This window comes from Musa acuminata, chromosome BXJ3-5, assembly GCF_036884655.1.
Source record: "Musa acuminata AAA Group cultivar baxijiao chromosome BXJ3-5, Cavendish_Baxijiao_AAA, whole genome shotgun sequence".
Taxonomy (NCBI): domain Eukaryota; kingdom Viridiplantae; phylum Streptophyta; class Magnoliopsida; order Zingiberales; family Musaceae; genus Musa; species Musa acuminata.
In genome coordinates, this window is record NC_088353.1 from 6203978 (window position 1) to 6224500 (window position 20523).

At 49.3% G+C, this 20523-nt stretch overlaps 3 protein-coding genes and 1 long non-coding RNA gene across 4 annotated transcripts; 3 read left to right on the forward strand and 1 right to left on the reverse strand.

The window, feature by feature from the left end:
- Positions 1 to 242: 242 nt before the first annotated feature.
- Positions 243 to 1341, reverse strand: LOC103984890 (uncharacterized). The gene is made up of 2 exons (XR_010496507.1): positions 659 to 1341; positions 243 to 553 (listed from the first exon to the last, which is right to left on the reverse strand). It is a non-coding gene; the product is annotated as an uncharacterized LOC103984890 (long non-coding RNA).
- A 3113-nt stretch (positions 1342 to 4454) lies between these two features.
- On the forward strand, positions 4455 to 10028 carry LOC135583431 (probable protein phosphatase 2C 26). The gene is made up of 4 exons (XM_065152476.1): positions 4455 to 6111; positions 6509 to 6622; positions 6777 to 7041; positions 9351 to 10028. The coding sequence occupies exons 1-4, from the start codon at positions 4570 to 4572 to the stop codon at positions 9479 to 9481; spliced, it is 2052 nt and encodes a 683-aa protein (XP_065008548.1). The 5' UTR covers positions 4455 to 4569; the 3' UTR covers positions 9482 to 10028.
- A 2572-nt stretch (positions 10029 to 12600) lies between these two features.
- Positions 12601 to 14113, forward strand: LOC135639177 (uncharacterized). Its single transcript, XM_065152971.1, has 2 exons — positions 12601 to 13536; positions 13691 to 14113. Exons 1-2 carry the CDS (start codon positions 12601 to 12603, stop codon positions 14111 to 14113), a joined length of 1359 nt encoding a protein of 452 aa, XP_065009043.1.
- A 4894-nt stretch (positions 14114 to 19007) lies between these two features.
- On the forward strand, positions 19008 to 20379 carry LOC103985062 (E3 ubiquitin-protein ligase PUB23-like). Its single transcript, XM_065152973.1, has one exon. It carries the CDS (start codon positions 19114 to 19116, stop codon positions 20377 to 20379), a length of 1266 nt encoding a protein of 421 aa, XP_065009045.1. The 5' UTR covers positions 19008 to 19113.
- The last annotated feature ends 144 nt before the right edge of the window (positions 20380 to 20523 follow it).

Consider the following 20523-nt stretch of genomic DNA (forward strand, 5'->3'; position numbering starts at 1 on the left):
TCTGTTCTCTTGTTTGTACCTTCACATGTGACTAACTTGGATCCTTTCTGACCTACTCACCACTAGCTTATGCAGATGTTTCAGATGCTTTTTGGTAGGACTTGTTCATCTCTTCTTCCTGACCAAGTCTCCATGAAATGTATGTTACCTGCAAATCACCTAGACTAATTCAAGCTTTGTGAGATTAACTGTACCCGATGGATCAATGCCTTCTTCTCAAAAACAAATCATTGGATAGATAATGCACAGAAAACATGATCTGGTTGCAATCTATTACATGGTGGCATTTCACAAGACCCATAAATATACATTTGCTGTTCTTTGTTCTCTGAACAGTGGAAATTACACTTTCTTGAAACCAAGAGACAGAGGAAGTTAACCGTAGGAAGATGACTCTCTTTCTTTCTTTTATGGTTGTCATTTCTTTCTTTGACTGCATGGATCAAATATAATTGATTTCTCATTCTTTGTGGAGAGTTCATCCCTGATGAAAATGGAGAAACTGGTTCCTTTCTTCCTTGCTCTTCTACAATCCTGATCACTTATCCTGCTCCTAACACAGAACAAAGGAAGAAGGTAAGAAGAAACTCCAAATGATCTTTCTTAAGAATACAATTGAAGATTAATAGCAGGTGTTGTAAACATGTAAGCATCTTACATTTGATTTTTTGCAGTGAAGAATTGCATCATGGATTGATATATCAGCATAGCTGTTGCAACATTCTATGCTCGAGCAGGAATCACTCGTCCTCCGAGAACTCCCAGCCAAGTTCGTGCAGCTCTTCTCTGATCTTGATGAAGTCAATCTCAAGGTTTTTACCTTCTCACATAAGTGCATCAGAAAGCACATGTATCTCCATATAACCTTCTTCAGACATCCAGCACAGTGCCTCAACTTTGCATTCCTTGAAGCGAGACTTCTGGATGAGGGTGTGTCGTGTGCTGAATGGAAGAGAGTCGAAGAGATCAAGGATGAGGATATACTCCGGCAGTGGTTGGGCAGGGAAAGAAGTGACCTTGATGAACTCAGCGACTCAGATTTGTCGAGAACAGGCAACTGAAGGAGACCACTGGAGAAGAGGATGTGATCTGAAGACTGTGATCTTGGCAGATCAAAACCGAAGCCATTGGCATCGATTGCCCAACGCAGGGAGATGCATTCAGGGTCAACTTCGATGAAGGAGCTGCCGTCTTGGGTGTCGAAGGAGCGGTGGCTGTCACCAAGGGAGTCAAGTGAGGATTTGACGCACATCAACCACCTGTAAGAGTTGCAGCTCTCACTCAAGACCTGTTCTGAGTTCTCCATGGAAGCTGCAAGAGTGGGGATGAGGTAGAAGTGGAGGGGTGAAGATATAGAGCAACTTGAGGAATCAAAACAAGGAAGGCACATCAAAGAAGTTGTTGATTGATGAGATGACATTTGATGCCCCCATGATGAAGCCATGGAAGCAATATTTCCTGGTAATATTCCTTTTCCATGACAGGATAAGAATATTTTCTCCCCATACTATTAAAGAATATAGAGAGAGAGAGAGAGAGAGAGAGCATACATAAAATCTTTGTAGGAAAAGAGTTGTTATTACTTTGCATGAGTTCTTTCCCTTCTCAAGATAAATGTTTGATTCCCATATATCCTGATTGTTAACACAGTACATAAATCCTTGATTAAGCTGCAGGAACATGAGTTCTCCATTTGCAGTCATAATATTTGCATGGCTTTAGCAAGAAAGTAAACCTGGGAACAGTGCCCATCCATTCATTCTACTCCATCAACAGGGTGAACTCTAATATATGGCTATCAAGAAAATGATCATCTATCTATTTAAGCCAACATGCGTGGGTGAGAAACAGTTGAACTGACAGGATCACACACAAATGTATGATTGGACTTATCATAGAACTGTTGCACAGGCTTTCACAGGGCAGGAGAGCTGTTGCTTGGAAGACATTTGGAATCTGATTTCCATGTTGGAAAGATAAAGAAGACCTAACACTCTTTGTTTCAGTGGAAAGCAGCAAGGAGATGTATTTTGTGAGATACTCTTGTAGGCCATGAAACAGCTTCAAGTTGTCTGCACACTTCATCTTCTTTCTTGACATTGTATGCAGTCACAACAAGAAAGTCTACAGACAACAATTTTCTTGCAACACAAATTATCAAGCCCCACATTCAAAGTCATGATACAGAGATAAGAGAGAGAGAGAGAGAGAGAGAGAGAGAGAGAAACTTCAACTGGCCCTTTAATATGAGCTAGGCCATGGGCTCTGCCTTTGAGGCTGGAGAAGCCCATTCAAGTCCATCACTCAAACCTCATACAAGGTCTACTACCTCATCACCAACCTTACTGTAGGCACACTGCAGCATGCAGTGAACACTGGTGTAGTTGTTTGCATATCTTTAGATCTAGAAAATTCATGATTCAATCTATGTTTCAATGACTAGGGCTTATCAATGTGTTGAAATATAATGCAAACCATGTTCATGCAGAGTCAAAGAACAGCAGCACACAAACATGCTTAAAGCTCCTCCTAACACCTAATGATCACTAAGGTTGGTGCCCAAATCCTGAATCACTAAGCTATTCTGGACCCAATTAATCTCACCTACCCAGCTGATAATACTTAACAAACAAATCAAATCTAGCCCAATTAGATTATGCTAATCTATCTTTATTTTGTCCTACTTAGCAGTCAACACTTTGTTTAATAATCACAACATCTGACAGAGTTGCATCACAACACTGTTGACATGTCAACTCATCACTACTACTCAGATGGACTTTTGGCCAAGTAGAACCTGTTCTATTTTGCTTCTTGTTTCTGCTCCAGTTGATAATGCCAAATTGTTCGAGTCAAACATGGACATATCCTTCCACGAGTCCTTCGTCCTCTCATACTTTAATCAACTCTAATAATTTTCCTAAACAGTGATTTGGATTCCAAACCACATAATTAATTATATGTGTGTGTGCACGCAGATTTGAAGTGGAGCAGAGCAACAAAAGTCCAAGATTCCTCCCTCAGGATGAGACCGAGAGCTCAATTACTTTGACTTCCTTGGCATACGTTTCTGCTTGCAAGCAGACAACCGGAAAGCTGTCCCTTTGCCACCTCCCACACTTGCCCTCTCTCTCTCTCTCTCCCCTCCGGCGGGCCCCTGTCCTGCTCTCACCAATCAACCCCTTTGACTCTACTGCCGCCTCCCTCGGCCCCACCGCACCCACCCAACGTCTGCTCCTTTTCTCAACCTCCCCCGGCGCTGATCCTAATCGCTGCTACGACCACTAACAAGGCGGGTGCCAAAGCGGGGAGGCGAACCAGCGAGAAGAAAAGAATTGCGAGTCTGCGCCACCATGAGACTTCACCCTGCAACAAAGATAAGGGGGAGAGGCGGAGGAGAAAGCAAAAGGGTGGCAAGTGGGCTCCCGCCCTCTCTCTACTGACCACGTTTCCTCATGCTTTGCGTGCTGCTGTCGTTCTTTCCGGACTTCCCAATCCCAAATGGAAAACAAATATTATGTTAATCCGAATACATATATATTTAATAGCAAGTACAGACAGGGCAGTCAGTCTCTGAACGCCATTTGACTTGCAGGCTTTTCCTCGTCTCTTCCCTTTGTACTGCGAAAAGGAAACGTCGACACTCCTGCAAACGATTCCCCGACGGGCGGTCGGGGAAACGGATTCACCCTCCTTCCGACTTATTGCGCCAGTTCTCCGTTTACTTTTGTCTTCGGAGAGGGATCGCATCCACGGTTGTGTTTCAAATGGAAGCATACAATCCGAATCACCGCCGTCTAGATCGGTAACTGGATCTCTGGCAGCGCTCCGATCGCGGGTCGGATCCGCTACAGCGTCTGTTGGAGAGGATCCCGTCCGGGGGAGCGTCAGCGGTTGCATGCGGGTGCGAGACAGCGGCTCGTGCTCCTTTGACTCCGTGACATCGACGTCGCTTGTCGCGCCGTCCGATGGATTCCCTCGCCGAGACGTGGCTTCCTACCGGCGGTCCGATGGTCCGGTCCCCGTTCGGCGTAATTTCTCGCGAAACCCACGGGCGGAGTCGGCGGAGCGTAGTTGACTTGCGTCGCACGGAGGCCACGTCATCGAGAGTCGCGCCACGTCAGCGCTGTCCCCAAGGCGGGCCGGCAGCAGAGAAGCCGCACCAAAGCGCCCCCTCCTCTCTTTTTATTCCCACCAACACTCTTCCATACCTTTCGTGTTCGGCCACAGAGCTACCCGCTCTTTGATTGGCGGATGTTGTGGGGCTCAGACGGGCGCCACTGGCAAAACCAGCGAACAACCAATCGAAACCGAGATGGGTGGGACGAGTGGAGGAGTCGTTTTACGTTTTATTCCCGGTATTTTGAATTAAAATGGAGGGGAGGGAGGAAGAAGAATTATTATATATATTATAAGAGATTAAAATAAATCGAAAAAATGGACCAAATAAAGACGGGTGATTTGGGTGGGATGGAGTGAGCCGTCTCGCCTTCCCCGTCTCCTTCCGCCAGAGAAGATAGCAGAGCGGAGTGCGCGTGTCAGCGAGGGATTTGTTGGGGATCGATCGCCATGGGGAGCGGCGCCTCCCGACACCGCCTCCTTCACTGCCTCCGCCCATCCGCTGGCGCCGCCGATGTCGGCGACTCCGACGGCGGTCGCCCGACCTTCGAGCTCGGCCCGCTGGAGGAGACCCTCGGCCATTCCTTCTGCTACGTCCGCTCCTCCTCCCCGGTCCACTCTCGCGCCTCCTCCGTCTCCTCGGCTGGCGGCGACGGAGGCGGGGAGACCGCCTTCAAGACCATCTCCGGCGCCTCGGTCTCCGCCAACTCTTCCGCCCCTCTCCCGCTCTACGACGCCGCTGGCCGGCCGCACCCCGCCGGGTTCCGGAGCTCCTCGTCCTTCTCAGCTCTTCCGCTCCAGCTCTCCGCCGCTGGATGCGGCGGCGGCTGCGCAGCATCCGGGCCGCTCGATCGCGGGTTCTTCATGTCCGGCCCGATCGAGCGCGGGGCGCTTTCCGGGCCCCTGGAGCCCGTTCCCTTCTCCGGTCCTCTCGTGAAGAAGAAGCGCCGAGGCATCGCCAGGAGGTTCCGTAAGCCGCTGCTTCTCCGGCGGAGCATCTCGGAGAAGAACCGTCCGTGGGTTTTCCCCCTCCGCAGCTTCCCGTCGCGGCAAGGCGATCAGCAAGAAGACCCCGCCGCGGCCGCCACCGAGGGAAAAGTGCAGTGGGCCCACGGGAAGGCTGGGGAGGACCGGGTCCACGTGGTCGTCTCCGAGGAGCAGCGGTGGCTCTTCGTCGGGATCTACGACGGGTTCAATGGGCCGGAAGCCCCAGAATTTCTCGTCGGCAATCTCTACCGTGCGGTGTTCAACGAGCTCCGAGGTCTGTTTTGGGAAGAGGTGGAGGAGGGTGGCGCTGAGGATGAGGGTTTAGAGGAAGGGAGCGAGAAAAAGGTCACCTTTCAAGAAGATTCCAAGGTCGCAAGGCGGCTGTGGGAATTCCTCGCCGAGGGTCACGGCGATGGTGAATTGGACTTCTCCGCAGGGTCGGGCGGGTTCGCGTTCACTCTGTCGAAGCTGAGGTATGGGATCGGGAGCTGGCGGAAGGAGGGTCGGAGAATGTGGTTCCCCAAGTACAGATATGATTCGGAAGCGAAGGCCAAGGAGATCAAGGAAGTGACGGGCAGAAGCAGACGCAGGAGGAGAAAGAAGGGCCCTGTCGCAGAACACGGGCTGGTGTTGGCAGCGCTTGCACGAGCGTTGGAGGTCACCGAGGTGGAATACTTGGAGATGACGGATAGGGTGATGGATTGCAATCCTGAGTTGGCGCTGATGGGATCCTGCCTGCTGGTGGTCTTGATGAGGGATGAGGACGTGTATGTGATGAATGTGGGAGACAGCCGGGCAATCGTGGCACAGTATAGACCACAGGGGCACATCGAAGGGAGAAACAATGGTAGCTTTGGGGCAGATTTGGAGAAGGCCAATGTGAACGAGGCAAACAAAGGAGTTGAGGGGAATGGAGAGAGTATGGAGATTGAAGGTTTGAGTAGAGGAGTGATAGAACTGGGGGCATTGCAGCTATCAACTGATCATAGTACGAGCATTGAAGAGGTAACACTGCATTGAAGAAGATGTGTCTAGTTTACAAATTTGTTTAGATCCCAAGAAGTTTTCCTTTTACGGTTTAAGAGATGGTATAATGTTCAACCTTTGGCTATATAATTGTTCCATACTTAGAAGAACAGAGGTTACACGCAAATTGGCTATCTGCCTTGGTTTCTCAGCTGTAGTTTGGAAGTAGTTTTGATTTCCTATCTTTATATGTCTATAGGGAGCTCTTAGAATGATACAGCATAGTTCAAGGCTGAGTTTGGTGGTGGTGTTCACTTGCACACAGTAGGTTTCACCTCATGGAGCATTTTGAGTAATCTACCAGATTTAGCATTTGCCTGTAACGTGCATTTAAGCATATTGTATTTTTCTGTTAAATGAAATTATGTTTCTGCAGGAAGTCCTTAGGATAAGACGAGAACATCCAGATGACAATAAATGCATTTTCAATGATAGAGTAAAGGGGCGACTGAAAGTCACACGAGCTTTTGGTGCTGGTTACCTCAAGCAGGTAATGATGCATTCCAGTTTGGTATATGTCACCAACTAATCATAAAAACAGACCATCAATTTGTAATTTCTGCACAAAAGATGAAAGAAGAAAAAAGAACAATTTGCTGCATTTTTTTATTTACTATAACTTTCTTGACTTTCCATTTCTGCAGCCCAAATGGAACAATGCATTATTGGAAATGTTTCGGAATGAGTACATCGGAACCGCACCATATATATCTAGTACACCTTCGCTTTGTCACCATAAACTGGGAGCAAACGATCACTTCTTGATTCTCTCTTCTGATGGTCTTTATCAGTATCTGAGCAATGAAGAGGTTGTATTACATGTTGAAAGTTTCATGGAGAGATTTCCAGATGGAGATCCTGCCCAAAGTTTAATAGAAGAACTACTCTTCCGTGCAGCCAATCAAGCTGGTAAGATTTTCATCTGCACTTATTTTCTCAGTTGTGTATTAAGTGTCGAAGTATTCTACTAGAACACATGTTTGTTGCACTTGTTTCGGTTGAAATTTGTCCTTGGCTCCAGAATGGTTCTTATTGATTTTCATGTTAAATCTCTAGCAATATTCTTATTTTGGTCACTTCTACAAACAAATAACAGCATTGTTTTTTTGCATAAGTTGGCTACTTCTAAAATAACACCTTTCCATGGTTCTTGTACAAAATGAAAGTTGTCCATGGGATTTCTTCTCGTTGCCTTCCACCCGAGCAGTCTTAGATATCCTTTTCATTATATGACGTTAATATGGGGTTCCTATTAAAGGAAATGCTAATAAATTCAAGATTCATCTCCAAATAATTCTACATATAGCACATTAGATTAGTAGCTAAACATTTTATGAAAATGGCAACTGAGTAGACATGCAAAGAAATCCAAGCCACAAAGTTAATGATGTCTAAAATAAGTTTCTCATTTGCTGCTTAAAAAGTAGTTGCATTCGTATTGAGAAAGCAAAATGTCATCATAGTACAGTAAACCTTTTCAAGATTTAGCAGAAAGTTTTGGTGTAAAGACAGGTGTCTACTTTTCTTTGATGAGGTGTATAGATATTCAAAGTTTATAATGATGTTATGGAGCTGATATTAGAACTATGCTCAAAATATTTCAAGTACCATGTAGATTACGCTTTGAAGCCGAAATCTATTTGAAAAGTATGATTTCGAAAGTGAACACAGTGGAAATTGAAAAGAGGAGATGAGAAACGTTTTGTAGTTTTGTAGTTTCATAATATGTAGAACTATGCTCAAAACATAACAGTACAACAGACACTGTATAAAGTTTTGAAAGTGAACACAGTGGAAATTGAAAAGAGGAGATGAGAAACGTTTTGTCATTTTGTAGATTCATAATATGTTCAGAAAGATGGATGCTCCATCTGGTGAATATGCTCTGGAGTATCAGCCAAGATTCTAGATATTTCAGGAATGGGAGTTAGTTCTTCAGTGTCAGGAGGCCAAATGAACTTCTTGCACAAGATGTTTTATCTCCAAATTTAAAGTTATTCTTATGTCTAATGATAAAGTAAAAGAATCTTGCATTTTATCAACATCAGATTGAATTCTGATTCAAGAACTGGAAGAATGAAGTATTACACGTGAAAATAAACAGTTGAGTGTGTTTCTTCTCAGGATTTTAGAGTTTCTTTTAAAGTATGATCAACCTAGGATATTTTATCTCCTATATATTCAGATTGTCAAGCATTAGATTCTCTTCCAAAATGTGATGACATGAACTGAAAACATTGAATTTTTTCTTTTCAAGATATGCTTTTATGGTAATTCAAAAGCAATGAACCAACAGGATTAATGCATCCGTTGATACCCTAGATTTCAATGCCACGTTAATTTAGTTGACAGGTAAATCATTCTAACCAGAAATTGTTTCCTTGGATCTTGATAACTTAAAGACTATACAGTAGAAATATAGAATTATAGATACGCAATAATGTTCAGAATTTTGTTTACTCTTGAGGTTTCATGAATAACAACACAAGGGAAACTAATTTTATTTTGAGATCTTATTGATTAAAGAAAGGCTGAAGCCAGCACATGAGGCTCCTACCGGTGCAAGGTTTAACTCTAGATTCAGTAAATTCCATTAAAATGATTTATCTTTACTATCTTGTTTTTTATTTTTTTTCATCTGTGAATTCTCCAACTTTATAAATTTGTCAGTTATGACTGAAATCAAATTTAAACATTGGAACCATCTGAAATATCAATAATGCCAAAACTCAAAACAAAATCAATTTGAATATTGGGGCTTGGTTCTTGAAGCCTGACAGACCATAGGTAGACTTAGGTGGGAAATTTGTTTCTTTCATAGATGGCACTCGGATGTATGAAGCCTTAATTGAGGACACGCTTAACAAATTCATCCTTCCTAGGATCATTTGGTCTCTGGAACACCATGTTCTGAAAGACACTTTCACATTGGGATTTCACCCAGTGCACATCATGAAGCACTAATGTTGAGCTGAAGCAATGAGAACTGCATTATGGTCACCATAAAACAAGTTCTATATTTCCTATCTGAATGTGGATTGATCACTTAAGAACTGAAGTTATCAAGATTCAAGAATCTTTCAATTTCAAAGCAAATTGGATAGATGCTGCTCTCTTTTCTTAATATTGTGCAGAGTCATAGTTTTTCCAAAATTTTGATGAAACTGTGTCAGCAGATTCTAGTTATTCATACTTATGCTTGATGAGCTAACTTGCAGGTTTAGACTTCTGTGAACTATTGGATATACCTCAGGGGGATCGCCGAAAGTACCATGATGATGTTACCGTGATGGTTATATCTCTCGAAGGGAGAATATGGAAGTCATCAGGAAAATGTGTCGCATGCTAGGAACTGGATGGTTTTTGTGCTTTTGGCTTGACACAACTCCCTTGCATTACACTGCTGATTCATCTTTCACAGTGATAAATGTTGACAACCCATCACCCCAAAGTACAAGATCAAATATGTCTAAACCAGAAACATCACCGGTTGGCGCCTGTTGATGTTGCTCATCAACCGGTTGACAGAATTGGTGTGAGACAAGGAGAAGATGGAGTATACCCAGGAAGAGGCACAAAGAGGCTCTCATGTCTCATTGCTTTGTAAAGCTTTTCGAGAGGACGGTTTACATGCGAATGATATACAGACGTTGGGCCTTTCCCACTTCATCAAAATGACATGTACTGCAATCTCTTGGGATTGCTCTCAGCAAAGCAAGATTTCCCAAAGTTATAAATTCTTTTGGCAGAACTGTGTGAGTTTATGTAGCAAGAACGTTGTTCAGCAAGTGCAGTGTGTTGTACTCCATCGAGGGATCAAAATGCATCACTGAACAGAACATCGAGCACCATGACTTCATGATTGCTTGACAACGTATCAAATTCTTGACTCGGAACTCCTTTGAAAATTGTTTGTGGAAGACTAACCAATTGTTCTCTTAACTTCTAGTGTTATGGGAATGATCACCGTTGAGTACTTTCATCTTCTCTGTTTCCATGCATCAGGAAAAAAATTAAAATTAAATAATAATAAATATATCTTTCGATATTTTTTAAAAAATTATTTGATTTATAGATATATCATCGTCAGATCTAAAATATAGAGTGATGTCGATTTATAAGGAGAATTAGATTGTCTTCTTGTTTTTTGTTTTGTTTTTCACATGACTATTATAAAAGATAGATTAAGAATTAAAAGAGTTTATAGAAGGTCCTAAAATGGTAATTAAAAAAATTATTATAATCTAGCATCTCCTACTTAACACAATAATTAATAAGATATAAAAATAAAAATAAATAAAATAAGAGGTTATTTAAAAATAATTTTATTTAATTGAATTATGAAACATTAAAAATATATTTTACACATGTACACAAATTTTATAAAATAGTATAATAAGTCTAATAATTATTTTTTTATCATAATTTTTATCAATATCTAATACACATAGTATAAATTGTATATATTTTCATACTAATTATAAGTATAAAAATTATGATTATATTACTATTATGCAAAGAACCTTTGGACTAAAATCAAATAATACTAGATCAAATATTATATGATGCATACCATTCGATTCTACACAGAAAGTCTTTACTTGATCTAAAATACACTGTCGTTATATCTAAAATTTATAGTGATATTAATCTACATGCAGAACTAGACTCGTCTTATTTTTTCTTTCTATTCCTTACATGATTGTTATGAATAATGGATTAGGGAGGGAATAAATATATAATCTTATTAATCGATTTTTGTTATTTATAATCAGAATCCAATCATCATTATTTTCATTACGACTGCCACTCATTTTCGTTATGATCTAATCCTTTTGATCAATTCAACACCGGTCACTTTCGTCCTTTCACATTATGAATTGATTTGACGTAATATCCCACGATGTCAGTCACCCCTGGACGGCACACTGCCCCAAGGAGCAAGCATTAAAACCAACATGATGTACGCCCACACCCACCGTACCCAGACGACCTCATCATCTGACCCCGCACGACCGCCCGAGGCAAGGAAAGGCATCGATTGAAGCTCGCCATACCCTGCGGCAGCTCGGCCTTCCACGCAACGCCCACGACGACGACAGACGCCATCAGAGGTACGGCCCTGCTCCAGCAGGATGGCACATCAGGTAACATCAAACTCACCTATAAATACCCCCGGGCTCCAAACGAGAAAGGGGACACGATTTCACCCAAAACTCCACTCCCAATCATTGACTTGATCGTCGGAGGGGTCGGGCCGAGCTGCCGACCCGACCTGTGTGCAGGTACTCGACCAAAGCCGACCCCACCCGGCGTCGCGGAACGTTCCAGCCGGATCCCCCGATATCGGCCACCACAAGAGCCCGAGGGGAGCTATGCCTGATTCCCGCCATTCGGACCCCTGAACCAGTCGCGTCGACCCCGAGGTCACGGCTAAAAACGTTACTTACCATAACAGATTGGCGCTAGAGGAAGGGCCCGTCCGAATGTCGAGCAATCAGCGAATCCACTTCGGCAAACCCACAGCCGGCGGGCCGCCCACGATGACCATCCCGGCGGAACACCCCCCCGCATGGTGAATCCCATGATGAACACCCCGCCGCAACGTCAGAGCGTTACTGGCGGTTGTTCAACGACCCGGGCTTATCACCTCCCGACGGTGCTCCCGCCGGCCCGTCGCCAATTTCATCCGAGGCCTTTCACGACCTCGCCCATCAAGTTCGAGCTCTTACAGACATGGTTCAGACTATCGTCCCGATCGTATCCCAGCGGACTTCCCCGCATGCGACCCGGCCTTCGCGGCAGCAGGAGACCCCCGCCCGGACTCATGCACCACTTCCCGAGTTCCCCACCTTGCCTCGAAACCCGGTAGCCCGGCCCGGGAGCCGAGAGGCAGAAGACACCGCGAGCCGCCCCGAGCCCGAGGCTCCATCTGCCGACTCGACAAATGCCCTGCGAGCTCAGTTGCGCCTCGTCAGTCAGCGACTCGACGAAGTACAACAAGAAGTTCGTAAGTCAAAAGGAGAGCTCGGGGCAGACAGACAGCAAGGATCCCCGTTCACCCCTGAGATACAAGATCAAGCGATCCCGCCGCATTTCCGCCTTCCCTCGCTAGATGCGTATGACGGCGCTGCCGACCCAACAGACCACGTGGCCGCTTTTCGCGCCCAGATGGCGCTATACGGGACTTATGACGCCTTGATGTGCAGGGCATTCCCAACAACCTTGCGAGGGCCAGCCCGTGCGTGGTACAACGGCCTGAAGGTCGGGACCGTCGCCTCCTTCGATCAACTTGCTAAAGACTTCGAGCTTAACTTCCTGGCGTACGCTCGACCAAAGCCGTCCATGGCGTTGCTCCTTGGACTTAACCAGAGGGAGGACGAGCCCCTCTCCCATTTTGTGAACCGTTTTATGACCCAAATTCGGGGACTATCGGACTCTCACCCCTCTCTATTGATGTAGGCGTTCATGACAGCCCTGCGACCTTCCAGGTTCTTTTGGTCTCTCGTGGAGCGGCCCCCTGCCGCGGTCCCCGAGATGCTTCAGCGCGCTAGCCAGTTCATCGCCCCCGACGGACGCTCGTTCGAGCGCTCCCTCCGCTTCGGGTTTAAAGCCGCTAACAACAAAGCGGAATACGAGGCGCTCCTCGCTGGACTCAGTTTGGCCCTCGAGATGCAGGTGGCTGCTATACACGTCCTCACTGACTCGCAGCTTGTGGCCGAGCAACTCAACGGTGGATACAAAGCTCGGGACCCAACCATGGCGAAATACCTGGCACGGGTAAGGGACCTGACTGCCAAGTTCCCTTATTTTACGTTATCTAATGTTCCGAGGGAAGAGAACGAGCGAGCCGACGCGCTAGCTAAGCTGGCATCAAAGCCGACCCCCGAAGCATGGCCGGAGGTCGAGGAGCTTCCTGCACGCGCCGTCGAAGTAGCGGCTACGGCCCCTGGCAGCGCGCCGATCACATGGGTGCAAGAGCTGCTACACTTCAAGCGGGATGGGACCCTTCCCCACGACGAAGTTGCGGCTCGACACCTGCGTCGTACACACGCATGGTACACCGAGGAGAGTGGGCGGCTTTATAAGCGGTCCTTCACCTATCCCCTCCTACGATGCTTGGAGCTCGACGAAGCCCAGACGGTCCCAGCCGAGATCCACGAGGGAGTCTGCGGAGAACACATCGGCGGGCGAACCTTGGCACACAAAATACTCCGCCAAGGTTACTACTGGCCGACCACGTGTCGGGACGCGAAAGCTTACGTGCAGCGGTGCGGTTCATGCCAAGAACACGCCCGCGCACCTCGACAGCCCGCGGTCCCGCTCAGCCCCATGCGCGTGGCCATTCGCGCAGTGGGGCTTGGACCTGCTTGGACCTTTCCCACCGGCTTCGGGGCAACGGAAGTACATCATCGTAGGAGTGGATTATTTCACAAAGTGGGTCGAGGTCGAGCCGTTGGCGACAATCACGGAACATCAAATGGAGAAGTTCGTATGGAGAAACCTAGTGACTCGGTTCGGGTTGCCCAAAACCATCATTACGGATAACGGACCTCAGTTCACTGGTAGAAGGTTCCGGGAGTTCTGTGCCAGTCAGGGCATCCAGCTAAGGTTCAGCTCGGTGGCCCACCCTCAGACGAACGGGCTGGCGAAGGTAACCAATCAGTCCATCTTGGACGGACTCAAAAGAAGAGTGTCCGCAGCCCGATCGGCCTGGACGGACGAACTCCCTAGCGTACTATGGTCACTACGCACCACCCCCAAGACCGCGACTGGAGAGTCCCCGTACAGCCTGATGTTCGGAACCGAAGCTGTCTTGCCACCCGAGGTGACTCTTGCCACCCTTTGGAAAAGGAGCTATGACGAGGAACTCTCGAACGAGGGACTTCGTGCCAGCCTCGACGTGCTCGAGGAGCGACGCGCCGACGCACACCTGAAGGCCCTCTCTTACAAGAGAGCCTGTCGCAAGGGTCTACAATAGGAAGGTACGACAGGGTACTTACCGGCTCATGACAATGAACGGTTCTCCCTTACCGAGAACCTGGAATGTCTGGAACCTTAAGAAGTTTTTTGTCTGAAACGAAGAAACCTTTTCGTTTAAGGAGGAAGAGGTTTTTCGTCCGAGGAGGAAGAAGCTTTTTGCCCAGGAAAAGGAGAAGGAGACGATTGACGAGAGAAGAAAAAGTTTTCTTTCATTTAAAAAGCAAGCCAACTTACAAGACTCGACTTACAAAAACCAACTAGCAAAACAAAATATAAGACCCTTCTTTACTATTAGGGGGCCTCCAAGCGGTCGTCAAAGGGGACTTCCTCGGGCATGTCTACCCCCTGGTCCTCGGGGTGAGGAGTAAAGGGGTCCTCCTCCACCTCAAGACCAGGGTGGCAAGCGCGGAAGCGGGACGTGGTGCTTCGGTATCCATATTCGAAGGACACCCGCCCCGTCCGCATCAGCCCGAGTTCGAACCCCTTCGACCTCTTGTATGCTTCGAGGAGCTCCTTGTCTTTCGTGGGTTGGAGCTCCTCGTTCGCCTTCTTGGAGGCCTCAAGCTCCGACCGGAGGCGCGCCGCCTCCGCCTCAAAGTCTGCCACGCGATTTTTGGCGGCCGCCACGGCCTCCGGGTTGGCCCTGGCTCGAACTTCCGCGATCTGGCGATGGAGCTCGGCGTTGCGGTTGACGAGGCCCCCAATAACTCGGCCGGCGTCACGCACCCTGTCCATCAGGGCCGTCGCATAGTGGAGGCCCTACATAAGGAGAAATGGGTCAAGAAGGTCGGCGTCGGACAGGTGAACCCGAAAAGTGGAGACATGCTTACCCAGACCAGCGACTGTGCGGACTTGTTGAGCAACGCCTCCAAGGGCAGGACGTACAAGTCCCGAGCCATGTCGGGATGGAGTGCGCCTCGAAGGAACGCTGCGGAAGGATATCCTCCGGCCCACACCGTATCCCCCTGGGACAAGCCCTCCCAGCAGGCGACCAGGGGCTCGCTGGACTCACCGAGCGGGGTCTCGCTCGCCAGCCACATCAGGTACGGCTCCCCGTCTTCGCCTGGGAGTCAGCATAGGTCGCGTACGGAAACAAGGCGCAGACCCTTCCCAACCGTCCATCGACTAGGTCCAGCCCCGCCGCGATGGGAGCCCGCTTCAGGCCCCCTCGACGGGGTTGTGTTCGCCTTCTTCGAAGGGCGCCCGGCCTCGACCTACAACGGGGCGTCCTCTGAGTCGGGTTGTGGGTCGAACGACAGAGCTGGGAGAGGGGGTTGCAGGTCGACCGGCGGAACTGGAAGAGGAGGTTGCGACGCCTGATCCCCCAGGAGCGACCGGAGGTTCACCATTTCTGCAAGAGACGGAAAAAGTTAGTACCCAAAATCAACCACGCAAAAACCCGAATCAAGCGTTATTAACGTACTCAGAGGCATCGGGCTAAGGCCCGCCTCGACCAGCCATTGTTCGGTCATGGTCCGAATGGCCTGCGACCTGGGGAGAATCTCTCTGAGCCTCCCCAGAGCTTGGCGCTCTGCATCGCCCAAACAGGGGGTGGTGTTGTCGATCGCCCTTGCGAACCATCGAACCCCGAAGCCCCAGTCCTGTGCGCTGCTAATATAGAAAAACCTCCTCTTCCATCCTTTGTTACTAGAAGGGGCACTCCCGACACAAAAGCTCGTTCGGGCCGATAAGAAATAGCCCCCCGAACCCTTGCAAAGGCGATAACAAGAGAGAAAGAGGTCGAGGGTGGGGGTGATGTTGGCGTAATGACATTCCCCCAGGAATACCACCAGGTAGCGCCAAGAGTTTGGTGCCACCTGAGACAGCGAAATCCGCCAGAGAGATAGGCAAGACACGATAAGAGGATGAAGAGGAAAATGCAAACCCGCCTCCAGAGCATCAAGGGACAAGGCGAAGCCCTTCGGGACTGGGTCGTACGCCCGCTGTCCCGGCTTGGGGGCGCAGAGGATATGATCCTCCAGGATACTATAGCACTCCCGGAGTCCCTCCAGCGAAGACCCGCTCACGGTAGAGTCGATATCATGCGGCCACATCAAAGCCTCGAGAGCTCGTGCCGCTTCCCCGTCGGAAGATTCAACGGGAGACGGAGGGGGATTTCCCTCCCCAGCTCCGAGGACAGGAGAAGAAGGAGAGGAAGATGGAGAGGAAGAGGGGAAAGAAGAGGGCGACATCTCAACTGACCTTAGAAAAAGGAAAAAACTACGCAGAAGGCCAGGGAGAGGACTGGGGAGGCGACAGCAGAACTTGATGGAGGACACAGCAGCGAAAGATAGAGGTGAAGCCGGGCGTCCGCTATTTAAAGGGGTTAACCCGCCAGAACCAACGTCCCTTCGCCTCCTGAGAGCGGGCGCCAACCCACCCGCGCACGTGCGTAGCCATCACGTCACATCAGAAGACACCCAAAGGCGCTCCGCCTTAATGAAGGCCTAACGTGGCAAACCCGCTGAAGCGGCAGCAGCCGGACGCCTCGGCCTCCACGCCCGAAGGAGTGCGGCCAACTCCCCCTTTCAGGAAATAAAATTAAATGCGGTAGCTTTTTGATCTCTACCGTCGCTAAACTCAAAGCAAAGCGAGACCACACTTGCGCGGTAGCCCGCCTGCGTTGTGCTCCTCGGACCTCGGCTGCACGCCACCCGAGACCACACCTGCGCGGTAGCCCGCCTGCGTCGTGCTCCTCGGCTCGATGCTCCCCGAGATCACACCTGCGCGGTCAGCCCGCCTACGTCGTGTTCCTCGGCTCGATGCTTCCCGAGATCATACCTGCGCGGTAGCCCTCCTGCGTTGTGCTCCTCGGACCTCAGCTACACGCCACCCGAGACCACACTTGCGTGGTAGCCCGCCTGCGTTGTGCTCCTCGGACCTCGGCTGCACGCCACCCGAGACCACACCTGCGCGGTAGCCCGCCTGCGTCGTGCTCCTCGGCTCCATGCTCCCCGAGACACACTTGCGCGGCCAGCCTGCCTGCAACGTGCTCTTCGGCTCGATGCTCCCCGAGATCACACCTGCACGGTCAACCCGCCTGCGTCGTGTTCCTCGGCTCGATGCTTCCCGAGATCACACCTGCGCGGTAGCCTGCCTGCGTTGTGCTCCTCGGACCTCGGCTGCATGCCACCCGAGACCACACTTGCGCGGTAGCCCGCCTGCGTTGTGCTCCTCGGACCTCGGCTGCACGCCACCCAAGACCACACCTGCGCGGTAACCCGCTTGCGTCGTGCTCCTCGGACCTCGGTTGCACGCCACTCGAGACCACACCTGCGCGGTAGCCCGCTTGCGCCGTGCTCCTCGGTCGTGCGCTGTCCGAGATCCCGATCTCTACTCGGCTTCCCGACTAAGTTGTGCACCTCGGCCCCATGTTGCTCGAGACGCGCCCGCGCGACCAGCCCACCTGAAGTAAGAAGCCATGCATCGGACCCCCTGCATACAAAAACCGACGCATAGCTCCTTTCGGGGGGGGGTGGGCAGGGGAATATGATAGGGGTAAAAACTGATTTGACGTAATACCCCACGACGTCAGCTACTCCTGGACGGCACACTACCCCAGGGAGCAAGCATTAAAACCAACATGATGTACGGCCACACCCACCGTACCTAGACGACCTCATCATCTGACCCCGCACGACCGGCCGAGGCAGGGAAAGGCGTCGACTGAAGCTCGCCATACCCTGCGGTAGCTCGACCTTCCACGCGACGCCCACGACGACGATAAACGCCATCAGAGGTACGGCCCTGCTCCGACCGGATGGCAAATCAGGTAATATCAAACTCACCTATAAATACCCCCGGGCTCCAAACGAGAAAGGGGACACAATTTCACCCAAAACTCCACTCCCAATCATTGACTTGATCGTCGGAGGGGTCGGGCCGAGCTGCCGACCCGACCTGTGTGCAGGTACTCGACCAAAGCCGACCCCACCCGGCGTCGCGGAACGTTCCAGCCGGATCCCCCGCGATCGGCCACCACAAGAGCCCGAGGGGAGCTACGCCTGATTCCCGCCATTCGGACCCCTGAACCAGCCACATCGACCCCGAGGTCACGGCTAAAAAAGTTACTTACCATAACATCTCTTATTTATCAAACTTTCTCGGGTGAACAAACATGTCGTGGCTGATGAGTTAGCACGGCTTGATCCACGGGTTTATGTCGGGAGTCTTCTGTTGACTGAGCTGAATGCCGATGTAGACCGTACTCTCGTGACGCGGCTTATAACCAAGATATATCTTATCATCTTGCAAGACTAAAACTAGGAAGATGCATTGACAAATTGAGGCAGTGACATCTTTTCGCCACAAATATGTGCTTCCCATCTCTCCATGTCAACTTGTTACCCTTTGACAAAAGCAATATCTCAGTTACATATGTTGCCCAATCTTTTTTATTTTTTTCCTCCAAGTAATTAAACAACCTATCATCCTCTGTAAAAGACCCAAATAAATTAAAAGATATCATTCATTTCCAAAGATGTTAGTTAGTTTGTTGATATGCCAATTAAATTGCATAAGTGCATAGAGCTTCGAATGTTTGCAATTCCACAAAATGAAATGTGAAGGCCAAAGTATTATTAATCGACATGTGGGATTGGTGATGATATCAGAAACTATGAGCCATTATTGCTGCCACCAAATCACACCTTCAGATGAAGATGAAACCTCGAAAAGTTGACCGCTTCAATGAAAGCGACCTATACGGATTAGATTCTGGGAGAGACGTCTAAGCCAATCAGTGGGAGTAAATACTCTACATGAAGATCTCTCTCCATGCCGTAAATATATAGCTGGCAAGCATTTCTTGCCGTTGACTTATGCATGTATATATATATATATATATATATATATATATATATGTGTGTGTGTGTGTGTGTGTGTGTGTGTGTGTGTGTGTGTGGGGGGTTATGGCATCCTCTCGATCCCTTACTGTCTAATATTATCTCCTTCGTCCCGACTCTTTGAAGGCCAAGGATTGAGTTCGACAGACAGACCATGGATGATGCTTCAATCATGTTCCAGTGCCCCATCTCAATGGAGCCAATGGAGGATCCGGTGACGATCGCCACCGGCATCTCGTACGACAGGGAGTGCATCGAGAAATGGCTCTTCGTCTACAAACAGTCGACGTGCCCGGTCACCATGCGGCGACTGCTGAACTCTGATCTCATTCCTAATCACACCCTCCGACGTCTCATGTCGTCCTTCCGGGAGACCGCAGGGGGAGGGCCCGCCAAGCCGCCTCCACGCTTGCCCGACGTGATCGACCACGACGAACTGGTTTCGCTGCTGAAGAACGTCCAAACGGGGCCCTTCAGGGTCACCTACCTGAGAAAACTACGGGCGCTCGTCGACAAGGACGTCGAGTTGCAGAAGGATTTGATTCGATTGGGAGGCGCCCAAGTGTTGGGCCGCATCATGGCGTCCCATGGCGTCGTGGAGTACTGGGACTTGGACGATTTCCGAGATCGCGACGAGGCTGTCGGCGTCCTGGCTCTCCTCCCCTTGTCGGATGAGGCCACGGTGGAGCTCCTATGGAAGCCCGACTGCGTGAGATCGATGATGGAGATCCTCCAAAGTGGAACCGCCGAGGCCCAACTCCGCACCATGTCCATCTTGATGAAGGCATCGAAGACCAACAACGAGTGGACCAACACGGTAGCGGAGGAAGACGGCGATGTCGTCAAGTCCTTGTTGGACCTTGTGTCCGATGAAGTCTCAACCGGGCTAACCTCCTCCTCGTTGGACGTACTGCTCGAGATCGTCGCGACCTCGAAGAAGAACCGCCTGAAGGCGATCGAAGCCGGCGCGATCCGCGTCTCGGTCGAGATTCTGACGGACGCAGACGGGCGCAAGTGCGAGAAGGTGTTGCTGCTGCTCACGAGGCTCTGCAAGTGCCCCGAGGGGCGATCGGCCATGGCCGACCACGGGCTGGGCGTGGCGGCGGTGTCCGAGAAGATACTGCGGGTGTCGAGGCTGGCGACCAAACTGGGCGTCAAGATCTTGTGGTTGATGAGCAGCAATCGGCCCACAGAGCAACTGCTGGAGGAGATGACGGTGGTCGGGTCGGTGGCGAAGCTCCTGGCCTTGTCGCACATCGATGGGCAATCGTCCTACAAGAAGAGAGCCATGAGGATGATCAAGTTGCATGGGGCTGCATGGAGGCGGTACCCCTGTGTTCCTAGCGACCTGAACGACTTCCTGAGATCGTCTCGATTCTCAGTAAATTTTGTAGAGAAAGCAGAAGCTGGAGAGGTTTGAAATCATTCTTCGGGAACGACGATGATCTGAAACTTTTTGGTGTGTATTGATCTCAACGATACGTCTTAGGTCTGACTCCACGTGTCAACATCATGTACGTCATTATATTTAATAGCAATTTCTTTCATTTAATAAAAACCAAGA

Bases quoted from the DNA above. Each gene is read 5' to 3' on its own strand.
- LOC135583431 (XM_065152476.1), top strand. From the start codon at position 4,570: ATGGGGAGCGGCGCCTCCCGACACCGCCTCCTTCACTGCCTCCGCCCA. The intron at 6,112-6,508 runs GTAACACTGCAT...ATGTTTCTGCAG, and splicing joins ATAGTACGAGCATTGAAGAG to GAAGTCCTTAGGATAAGACG. The intron at 6,623-6,776 runs GTAATGATGCAT...CCATTTCTGCAG, and splicing joins GTGCTGGTTACCTCAAGCAG to CCCAAATGGAACAATGCATT.
- LOC135639177 (XM_065152971.1), top strand. From the start codon at position 12,601: ATGACAGCCCTGCGACCTTCCAGGTTCTTTTGGTCTCTCGTGGAGCGG. The intron at 13,537-13,690 runs GTACATCATCGT...AACGGACCTCAG, and splicing joins CCGGCTTCGGGGCAACGGAA to TTCACTGGTAGAAGGTTCCG.
- LOC103985062 (XM_065152973.1), top strand. From the start codon at position 19,114: ATGGATGATGCTTCAATCATGTTCCAGTGCCCCATCTCAATGGAGCCA.